The sequence below is a fragment of the Trichoderma aggressivum genome (genome assembly GCF_033847375.1).
Source record: "Trichoderma aggressivum f. europaeum strain CBS 100526 chromosome Unknown scaffold_014, whole genome shotgun sequence".
Lineage (NCBI taxonomy): Eukaryota > Fungi > Ascomycota > Sordariomycetes > Hypocreales > Hypocreaceae > Trichoderma > Trichoderma aggressivum.
The window spans coordinates 525,836-536,683 of record NW_026946380.1 but is presented as its reverse complement, the minus strand read 5'-3'; the positions used below and the strand labels follow the sequence as shown (position 1 = coordinate 536,683).

Here is a 10,848-nt window from a genome sequence, read left to right as displayed (position 1 = left end):
GAATTCGAGTTTTCATCCTCTTCTCCTCGCAATTCCCTCCAGGAAGCGAACCGAGCTGCGACCTCTTCCCTGCATTTCCCGGCCCTTGTACACGCTATTAACCCCCTCCATTAGCGCCGCAGCTATTTGACCAAACCTCGAGAATACCGAATCTTGCGCCTGTGGCTTGTTGTGTCGAACGACATTCGATCGTGATAGCGAAACACCATGAGCTCTCCGTCTGACGTGGCAGATACGGCGAAGCGAGAAGAGGCGGGGGCAAAGCAAGAGAATGTCCAGCCGGCAGCACCAGCACCAGCGGCAGCAGCGGCAGCAGCGACAGCACCGCCTGTGGCCACTGTGTCGGACGATCTAGACGACGATGTTCCCGATCCAGATGAGGAAGATCTGGATGATCTCGACGGTACGGTTGCGATTCCTACCTCCCAGAGCTTTCCAATTGGCCGCGGATCTGTATTCTGACTTGAGCAATGTCTAGAGCTACTCGACGGCTTCAAGGCTGTCCGGCAGGAGATGATCAACGACAACACGTTAAAGGAGGGAGACGAGGCTGCTGATCTGGACTACGAGAACATGTCAGAAGAAGAAGTCACCAAGAGGATGCAGGCAGGCATAGCTGGTCTGCTGGCCAACCTGGAGCAATCTGTATGTCGGCTTTTTGCCCTCTGCCCGCCGCATACGTGGTACTGACACCGAATTTGTTCCAACAGCCCGAACTACAAGCTCAGTTTGAAGAGATGTTCAAGCAGATGGGCGCCGAGATGGGCACAGAGTTTGAAGCCGATGAGGAAGAGCAGCAAACCAGCAGCAAAGACAAAAGCCCGGCCGGCGCAGGCACCGCCGCAAGCACCACTGCGAGCACTACTGCGGCTGCCTCTACGAGTGCTCCCGCTCCCGCTCCCGCTCCCGCCGCCGCAACGAAGCCTTCTCAGCCAGCCGGTGAGGGGCCAAGCGGTGCGGCCTTTCAAGACACGATCCGTCGTACCATGGAGCGCATGCAGTCGTCTGGCGACCAGGCCACCGCGGCGGCGGCGGCGGGTGGCGAGGACGACTTTCTGGCCGAGATGCTCAAGCAGCTTACGGCCGGCGAGTTTGCTGGCGGCAGCGAAGAGGACTTCTCCAAGATGCTCATGGGCATGATGGAGCAGCTGACAAACAAGGAGATTCTGTACGAGCCGATGAAGGAGCTTCACGACAAGTTCCCCGCTTGGCTTGCCAAGAACAAGGACTCGGTTCCCGCCGACGACTTGAAGAGATACATGGAGCAAAAGACGATTGTGGAGGAGATTGTGGCCAAATTCAACGAGCCCACCTACTCGGACTCCAACGCGAAGGACAGGGAATACATCGTGGACAGGATGCAAAGGGTGAGCCTCGACTTCTTCACGGCAACTCTGGTAACCATGCGACTAACAAATCATAGATGCAAGCGGCAGGGTCGCCGCCCTCAGACCTGGTTGGGGATATGGCCTCTGCCCAGGAAGCGTTCAACGCGACAGAAGACCAGTGCACTCCGCAATAAATCATTGACATGTAGCCGTGGCGCACACCCATACTATATACACGCACATTTATACATATACCCATAGTGCGCAATCTAAATGCAAGCACATTTCACCGTATACCGATCCAACGCCAGTGAAAGAGACTCTTCCGAGAGCCCCGAGATGATTACCAAAACTCCATATCGCCAATTGACGGACGATTTTGACCATTCAATGTTTCTAGACAAGATGATGCTGACCCAATCAATCAATCAATATCCATCTGATTTGAATTTTGTGAAGATTGCTGCTGCTGCTGCTGCGGTTGCTGCTGTGAAAATTGTCCCTCTTTTGAAATGAGCTCGGCAAAAATGTCGTCGTATTCGTCATTCTCCTCAGCTAGTGTTGGAAGCTGTGACCCTTGATGGGCCAATACTTCCTCTTCGTAAGACGTAAGCATGTGCTCCTCTTCCACGAGTTCCTCCGGGATCATGTCGTCATCCATCTGCGACTGCTCAGCCTCCTGGGAGAAGGCCATGGCATCCTCGATATCGGCCTCGGAGAACGAGGGCGCGTCATAAGACAGACGGCCGACATTGGCAAGCCAATTTGTCTTGAGAAACTATCGCATGTGTGTCAGTGCCCCATATCCACAACACGGCGGCGTTGGTTTCCCTTGAGCTTACTTGGCCTTCAATGTCCCTCCTCTGCCAGGACTTGTCTTCGGCCTTTTGGCGGACATTTTGCAGAAAGTTCCTCCGCCTCTGCTCTTGGGCCTCCTCTCGTCTCCTGATGACGGGGTTTGTCCGCGCGGGACGTGCTTGGTACTTGAAATTGATGGGCCGAATGGGTGAAGACTGGATCTGGCGAGGGTTGCATGGCGCTTGCTCATCGGCCGAGAGAGGTGATGAGGCGCGAACTGGAGATGACGATAGGGGGGACGAGACGGCAGGACGGTTGTCCCAGGAATGCACTGGCTTTGGGGTAAAGGACAGCATGTTGCTTTTGCTTTTGCTTGGAGCGGCTTCGTCTGGCGAGGTTTGCATGAAAAGATGGGACGGAGAGTGAGAGTCCAGTCCAGAGTAACCAAGAGTCTTGCTCGATGGTGTTTAGCCAACGGTGTATTCAATAGAGTGTTGTTTGGATTCACGGAGTTGAAATCTCCATTTGTATGTATGATATATAATTCGTCGCAGCAGTTATAAATGCTATGAATTGTTTCGGTCACCCGTTAATTGGAGGCAACTTCAACACGCTTCGACGCGGTACACAGGCGCGCAGTCACGTGTCGCTAATGATGCACTGATGCGCTTCTGGCGTCGTCGCAGGTCCGAGATCAGCAGGGCCGATAATGGACCGGCGAATCACAGCCCGGCAGCAAAATCTGGTGATGATGTCGTCGAAAGCCGCCAAAATATCCACCGCAAAATCCAAGGGTCTCCCAACAAAAGTCCGTCTCCTATTTTTTTTTCCCTCTTCCTCCTTGCTCGGTATTGCGCCATGATAGTCGCCAAAAGCGCATAAATAGTTTTATTTCTTTCTTCTTTCTTCTTTCCTTTGATTCTCTCCAAAGCGAAAGGCAGGCGCTTCATGTAATACCATTTTCCCTTTTTTCTCTCGTCCTTTTTTTTTCTCGCCACGATATAATGCCGAACTGCGGTCGACGACTTTAAAGAGCCCCCTCGGCACCACAAATGAACGTCTTTTCTAGATCGACCTTTGCGACGGCCCGCATCGGTAACCGAACATGGACTTGCTCGACTTGTCGCGTTCAATTGGCTCGCGCTAAGCCGCCTCGACAGTTTATCGCGCGACGATTTGTCTCGGGCCAGTCGTCGTCACATGCAAATGGCGGTGCAAAGTCTGGGCCCAATGCCAGGCTGATTCTGTTCGCATCGACCGGAGCGGCGGCTGGTACGGCGGCGCTGGCCTTTACCGACGAGATCAAGAACAGCTACGAGGCCGCGGAGAGGACTGGTCGGGTCGTTGCTGCGCTGGCGGTCTGCATCAATGAGTGAGTGGCGCATTCGCTGTGTGTCTCGAAGCAAGGGAGGAGACACGTTGCGGCTTGTCGGCGGTGGGCTAACTCGGGCTGGATAGTTACCGGACGACTCTAAACACAAAGGCCACGATTGATGACAAGGAACGGCAAGACGAGATACTCAAGGCATGTCACAAGCGATGCGCCGAGCGAACCCTCAAGGTGTTGGAGAAGAATGGCGGCATCTTTATCAAGCTCGGGCAGCACCTGGTAAGGAGACATTACAATAACCCCAACCAACATCCAATTGGACAAGAAGCGACTGACAAGCCGGTCACAGAGTGCCATGAACTACCTTTTACCTCCGGAGTGGACGACAACGTTTGTACCCTTGCAAGACAAATGCCCCGTCTCTTCTTTTGCGTCCATCCAGGATATGTTCCGGAAGGACACCCACGAGGATCTCTGGGACTATTTTTCTGAGTTCTCCGAAGAGCCAATTGGCGCCGCCTCGCTTGCGCAGGTGCACCTGGCAACCATGAAAGACACCGGGCGCAAAGTGGCCGTCAAGGTCCAGCACCCTGAACTGGAAGCCTGGGCACCTCTCGATCTCGCTCTCACCAGATATACCTTCTCGACGCTCAAGCGCTTCTTCCCCGAGTACGACCTCGAGTGGCTGTCGTCGGAAATGGACGTGTCTCTGCCCAAGGAGCTCGACTTCAGAGAGGAGGCCGAAAACGCCCGTCGCATGAAGGCGCATTTCGCCAAAATCCCCATGCTGCCTCTTGTCGTTCCCGAGGTCATGTGGGCGAAGAAGCGCATCCTTGTCATGGCTTGCGAATCCGGCCGGCGACCAGATGACCTCGAGTACTTGGACAAGAACGGCATCGATCGCGACGAAGTGTCGGCAACGCTGGCACGCATCTTCAACGAGATGATTTTCGGCGACGGGGCTCCTCTGCACTGCGATCCTCACGGCGGCAACCTCGCCATCCGCAAAAACACCACCCGCCGCGGCCTTGGCCGTGGCCCCAACTTTGACATCATCCTCTACGACCACGGCCTGTATCGCGACATCCCCCTCCCGCTTAGGCGTTCTTACGCCAAGATGTGGCTCGCCGTGATTGACGGAGACATGGACCGGATGAAAAAGTACGCCCACGAGGTGGCCGGCATCAGCGAAGAGGATTTCCCCCTCTTTGCCTCCGCCATCACGGGCCGCGATTTCAGCATCGTCAGCAAAGAAGGCTCCATCCTCAAGACGCGAAGCGCAGACGAAGAGCAGAACATGAGCGGCGCCCTGCAGGAAGGACTCATCGTTGACCTTGTTCAGATGCTCGGCCGAGTTCCCCGCATCATTCTTCTCATCCTCAAGACCAACGACTTGACGCGCAGCCTGGATGAAAACCTCCACACCAGGCAGGGCCCCATTCGTACCTTTATGATCCTCGCGCGGTACTGCACCCGGACCGTCTTCCACGAGCAGCTCGAGGACATTGTCCACAGCGGATCGATGCTCTGGCCCCCGAACGTGATGCGCGCCTTCACCGCCTGGATCGGCTTCGTCAGGGTAGAGCTCAAGCTGGAGGCGTTTGAGCTGTGGCTGGGAATCAAGAGGATGCTAGGTCTGCGAGGCGTAGAGTTTGGCGGCGGGCCGCTGAGACAGGAGCAGTAGAATTCATTTCATTGCTCTCTGTCTTTTAATTATATATAGAATGGCAAAAGAAGGCGGCATTTGGGAAGGGGGTTATAGATTTTTTGTTGATAGAATTGGCGGCTCATGTATGTATACTACACCAAAAATGGAGGGAGCGGAGGCAGAGGGAGTGAGATGATGGGCATACGCATGTTGTTTTGGCACGATTTTATGATATATGCTAGACGCCGTGTCACTGGTAATTCAAAAGTTTTCATTTTCCTTGTTAATCTTTGTTAGAAGGGGGATATCGCGAAATGGGCGTCGCCAAGTTAGCTGATAATGACATACCAAGCATCTATTTTTAAAGTTAATTCACAACTTGATACCCCTACCAACTGTACAAACATCCATCAACTTTCTTCCAACATTTGCAGAGAAGAAATCACAACTTGAGCAGCTGAAGGCAAACGCTTGGTTAAACCCAGAAGCCTCGATACCTGAGTCATCCGTCTCACAACCGCTGCATTGCTGCCTGCTCTCAACGTGAACCTGAACCTGAACCTTAACAGGCTAAAGAAACCACCATTATCCAACCCGCAGAAAACGAACCACGTTGATTTGTTTCTTCCTGTCCGCCGCATAAACTGAGACACGTTAAACACCCTAAACCCTAGTATGGCATCACGCCGCTCAATACTGGTGGCCGATTCCGCCGTGGAGGAGGATCCCATCCCCACGTATCGCATCGACCTCTCCCTCCCCCCAGCCGAGCGCTACGTCAAGTTGGCTTCGGATTTCGCGCCGCGAATGAGACAAATCACGCCGCTATTTGACACAGTCCTCGAGTCAGTGGTGCCGTGGTCGTTGTTACGCTCCGTTGTGAAGTTTGCGGCGTTGCTCATTCTTCGGCGGGTGTGTTCATCTGAAGAGACGCAGGAATTGGTGGGCATTTCGAAGGCTAGTGGAGTGGACCTGCATTTCCTGGTTGCTTTTAATCTGCTGCTTGATACTCTGTTGGGATGCACGAGCGGTGGTGTTTTGACCCGGCTGAAGAAGCGGAAAGGGGGGGAGACGCATCTGGGAGAGAAGCAAACTGATGCGGAACCGATGGCGAGGATGATGCATTTTCGGACTCTGGACTGGGGGATGCCTGAACTGAGAAGTGTGCTTGTTGTGCTGGAGTTTGTGAGGTCGAATTCAAAGGAGCCGAGGACGGTGATTGCGAGGACGGTCACTTATGCTGGGTTTGTCGGCGTGTTGACCGGCGTGAGGTAGGCCTTCACGGAGACGCTGATGCAGTTACAAGCTTACGATTCAATAGGCAGAACCTTTCCATGTCCCTCAACTTCCGACCAACTCACAATTGCTCTGCATTATCTCTTCGTATACACCAGAGCCTCGTGCTCCTCGGTGTCCAACCATCTATCTCATCAGTCCTCCGCCAACACTTGCTCCGTCCAGAACACCATCATCTCACGATTGACAAAGTGACTAAATCCATCACGGGAACACGTTCCGCGCCCTGCTACATAATCCTCTGCTCTGGAACAGAAACCACGATAATTCAAAAAGACCTCGTCAGCGCGCAAACCAAGTCGGCAGTCGACTTCATCGTACACACAAATCACGACCTCGCGCCAACGGACCCATCAAGTCAGGCGAATGGCCAAAAAGAGAGCACTTCAATCCTAGGTATGGAAGCCTTGGTCGAAGAAAGCGAGGAGCGAAAGGATTGCATTTTGGGCAAATGGACCGCGCTGGCCAAGAGGCAGCAACGTGACTTGAAGAGAGGAAAGGGGAGAGAAAGCCCGGCGATTTTCGAACAGACGTTGCAACGGTGGGTGAAGACGTATCCTATTATGAATGAGTGTACTCATTTTGGGTGTATTTTGGATCCGGGCACAGGGACTATTCGTTGGCTTGAGAGAGGTGAGAGCTTCGAGGACAGCGAAATCGTAGAGGAATTGGTATAAAGCGTCTTCCGATGGTAGTTATTCTGGCAATGAGTTAATTTACTAAGTACTCTGGATCGTCCATCATATAGCTAGATCTATTCTCGCGATTTCCTTCCACTGCATCAATGGGCGACACATTGCATACATCTACAACTACCTACCTATATACTCTACATGAATATAAATGATCATTACTTCACAAGCAGAAAAAGTGCAAAAAAAGAAAGTGGTGATTCCGCCCGGGCTCGAACCGGGGACCTTTTCGGTGGCGTTAAACATGTTAACGAAATGTCATAACCAACTAGACCACGGAACCAGTCATTATTCGATGCAAAACAGTTGCGGTATTTTTATTTATGATGGCATTCTTTTGTGGGTTTTGTGAGCGTCCCGAAGCCCCGGACTCCACTCTCCGGGTCCGTTCCGGATACGCAAGCGGGGGACAGAAAAACCAAGACCGAGAAGATTACAGACACCCACGCGTTAAATTATACGCTTATTCTTTTAGATATCTGCTACTATATCTATATTTCTCTAGTACCTACTGCTATATTTATATTTCTCTGGTGCCTACTACTATATCTATATTTTTATAATAATTGCTATTATATTTATATCTCCTTCGGTAAATGCTATTGTAGTTATATAGTGAAACCAAGGTGTTAGCTGAATATTGGGTTAGCAGGAATTTCGCTACGGAGTCATGGAGTACAAAAACATCACTTGATGAACTTATTAGGTGCTGATATTAATGAATGTATGCCTTTATTTATTTTGTAGTCTCGCTTTTCCTGACCTCCACTTGATACGGCTCGACGGAATTCTACTAGTCGCTTCTTCAATTACAATGTATGTTTTATCTTGAGGCAGACTGTAGCATTGATTCCATGATTATTATGAAAAGATTGTAAATTCCAAAAACCAAATAGGCCCAAAACGCCCAAGTACAGATTACCCTAGGCAAACCCAATTTTCCCAACTCGCCAGCACGCCAACCATTCCCAAGCCTCGACTCATCCATGAGCTCAAACACCAAAAGCAAAAGCAAATTCAGATAAACAGACCATAGTCTCATACTCGGTTCTCTCCAGGCAGTGTGTATAATCAATACCTCCGTCTCTTCACGAGATGGTCCGCGCACCGCTCCACGGCTTCAATAAGCTCCTGGCCATTCCCCTGCAACCTCGCCCGCTCAAACACCGAGCATCCATCGCCATCTTGCAAGTCCGGATCGGCACCGTACTCCAACAGCTGCATAAACAAGTCCCTCGCATCGCAGACGGCGGCGTGGTGTAGCGGCGTCATGCCGAGCCCGTCCGCCTCGTTGACGTCCAGGCCATGCTCTAGAAGATGTTCCACGTATTTGCCGTGGCCGCAGCTCGCCGATTCCGTGAGCAAGGTCCGGCCTTGAGCGTCTTTGACATCAATCTTGGCGCCTCTCCGGATCAGATGGTCAAACATGTCGCTCCCCGCTTGCGTGACGATACAGAACAGCGGTGTTCTGCCGTCCTCGTCTGTGGCTTCCAGATCAGCCCCGTGGTCAAGGAGAACGTCGACGACGGCGTGCTTCTGCGTCGCCACCGCGTGGAACAGGGGTGTCCATCGTTTCTTTGTGGGAAAGTCGACGAAAGCACCCGCTTTGCAGAGCATGTTGACCATCCGGACATGCCCGCGGGCTGCGGCAAGTGACAGCGGCGATCCCCGGCCGTAATGCGAGTTCACGTCGGCGCCCTTTTCGATGAGGAGCTTGGCCATGTTCTCCGATCCGGCATTGGCGACAAGCACAAGCGGGGATCGCCCGTCCTTGTCCAGCGTCTCCATGTTGGCGCCCTTTTCGATCAGGAACTGTGCCGTCTTGATGTGGCCGTTGACGGCAGCCCACGACAACATGGTCCGCTTGTCACCAGCCTTGCACTCGATATCGACGCCGTTGTCCAGCAGCGTTTCCACTATGGCCGTCCTTCCCGTCATTGCCGCATGCAGAGCAGGTGTGTGGCCCCAGATGTCGGCGGCATGCACAGATGCGCCGTTCTTGAGCAGATACCGGACCAGCTCGTGATGCCCTTTACGAGCAGCCCACGAGAGCGCCGTCCGGCCCTCTCTGTCTGCGTGGTCGACTCCAACGCCTCGCTGGGTGAAGAGCTGGACAGCATCCAGCCTGCCCATCTCTGCGGCGTGGGACTGGGCGATTCTCGACTCATAGTCGGTTTGAAGCATGTCGACGCCGAGATCCAGCAGCTTCTCGATGACGTTACACTTGCCACCGTCAACGGCATGAAACAGAGCAGAAGACCCAGCGGCACACTTGGCAAAAGGGTCGGCCCCTCGCTCCAAGAGCAGCTCGAAAGCGCTCTCGTTGCCCTCTTGCGCAGCAAACAGGAGAGGCGTCTTACCCAAATATCCCAGGGCGTTTGCGTCCGCCCCGCTGTCGAGGAGCAGCTTGATGATGTCGTCAAAGCCGTGGACCGCAGCCGTGCCCATGATCATCGAGTCGCCCAAGGCAGCGCCGTACTCGATCAGCAGCCTGACAATGTCGAGGTGGCCCTGCGCCACGGCCCATCGAAGGGCACCGTAGTCGCCTTTTTCGCACGCATTGGGGTCGGCCCCGTATTCCAGGGCGTTTCTTGCCGTTTCCTTGTTTCCTGTTTTCGCAGCCCATGCGAGGGCGCCGCTGTGGAAGGATTTGGCGTTGTTGCGGTATAGATAGGGGTTGGTGATGGCGTATAAGCGGCGGTTGCATCTGGCTAGGGCATTGATTTCGCTCTGCCGGCCCAAGAAATCGGCAACGCTGTGGATCAACTCGGTTGGAAAAGAATCCAGCTTCATTGTGAATTTTGTTATTTTGTTGTCACTTCAATAGAAAAGATGATGGCGGTTGATTATGATTGTGATTCTGGCGATTCCAACGACTCGCGCTCCTACGGAAACCCGTCTTAGCAAAGATGACGGTGATGTCACCGCGGCCAAAGTCAAAATGCTGGTCAACGAAAGGCTTAAAGCAAAAGGCCCACCGTCACCTCGTAGCCCGAACTCGGTATGAATTGGTCTTATTTGTTTTAAAGTCGGTATGAAAGGGGAGAAACGTAAAAATAGCCAAGTAAACCGGCGGAGTGAAGTATCATCAATCACCTTTATACCAGGATCCTTCACAAGCCCGAATTAGGTACCTATGAAACCCCAGAAAGAGGGGGAAAAGGAGAAAGTGGCGGGGAGACAAGAGAAGGCTGTATAAAAAAAAAGAGAGAACCATTTAGACGGGCTTTCTTTTCTTCTTCCCTTGCCTCGCCTTGGCCGGCCTTGGCTTGTCTTTGCTTCTTCTTAGTCGCGCTTACAACACCCGGCACAGCGCAATGCCCGGCCGGCTGTTGCACCCGCAAGATAGAGTACGAGTACATGTGCGTGCATGATGCCCATCCATGCACATCGTAAAGATTATCTACCTGTAAAGTAAGGTTCTTTTGGTAGTACAACTGTAGCCGTTTTACCTTGTAGGGGGTAGTCCGTACATGCCAAGTACATGCTGCCCTGGGTAGTACATCCAATGGAATCATGACATGGCCGTGCCAACCTTGGCTTACACACGACCTTTTATTTTACTATTATATCCATTGCCATGTTCGAGATATGGATTCGATCAGAAATTGGTGAGCTTGTTAGTCAAAGTCTATCAACAAACCCGCCCAGTCTCACCCCGAGATTGCCGTGTATACATGCACTCTCTCATACCCGGAAAACAGCGAATGGCCTGCCACCCCCTTTTTTTCCACCACTTTATTTCTGTATCACCTC

General features: G+C 52.7%; 5 protein-coding genes across 5 annotated transcripts; 3 read left to right on the top strand and 2 right to left on the bottom strand.

Moving 5' to 3' along the window:
* Nucleotides 1-207: 207 nt before the first annotated feature.
* Nucleotides 208-1,522, top strand: Triagg1_4560 (uncharacterized protein; the record flags this gene model as incomplete). Its single annotated transcript, XM_062898977.1, has 4 exons — nt 208-403; nt 479-645; nt 711-1,367; nt 1,424-1,522. The coding sequence occupies 4 exons, from the start codon at nt 208-210 to the stop codon at nt 1,520-1,522; spliced, it is 1,119 nt and encodes a 372-aa protein (XP_062756577.1).
* A 230-nt stretch (nt 1,523-1,752) lies between these two features.
* On the bottom strand, nt 1,753-2,530 carry Triagg1_4559 (uncharacterized protein; the record flags this gene model as incomplete). The annotated part of the gene is made up of 2 exons (XM_062898976.1): nt 1,753-2,106; nt 2,171-2,530. The coding sequence occupies 2 exons, from the start codon at nt 2,528-2,530 to the stop codon at nt 1,753-1,755; spliced, it is 714 nt and encodes a 237-aa protein (XP_062756576.1).
* Nucleotides 2,531-3,178: 648 nt separating this feature from the next.
* Triagg1_4558 (uncharacterized protein) lies at nt 3,179-5,140 on the top strand (the record flags this gene model as incomplete). Its single annotated transcript, XM_062898974.1, has 3 exons — nt 3,179-3,498; nt 3,585-3,735; nt 3,806-5,140. The coding sequence occupies 3 exons, from the start codon at nt 3,179-3,181 to the stop codon at nt 5,138-5,140; spliced, it is 1,806 nt and encodes a 601-aa protein (XP_062756575.1).
* Nucleotides 5,141-5,779: 639 nt separating this feature from the next.
* Nucleotides 5,780-7,077, top strand: Triagg1_4557 (uncharacterized protein; the record flags this gene model as incomplete). The annotated part of the gene is made up of 2 exons (XM_062898973.1): nt 5,780-6,375; nt 6,426-7,077. 2 exons carry the CDS (start codon nt 5,780-5,782, stop codon nt 7,075-7,077), a joined length of 1,248 nt encoding a protein of 415 aa, XP_062756574.1.
* A 1,086-nt stretch (nt 7,078-8,163) lies between these two features.
* Nucleotides 8,164-9,885, bottom strand: Triagg1_4556 (uncharacterized protein; the record flags this gene model as incomplete). Its single annotated transcript, XM_062898972.1, has 1 exon — nt 8,164-9,885. The coding sequence occupies one exon, from the start codon at nt 9,883-9,885 to the stop codon at nt 8,164-8,166; it is 1,722 nt and encodes a 573-aa protein (XP_062756573.1).
* Nucleotides 9,886-10,848: the final 963 nt, after the last annotated feature.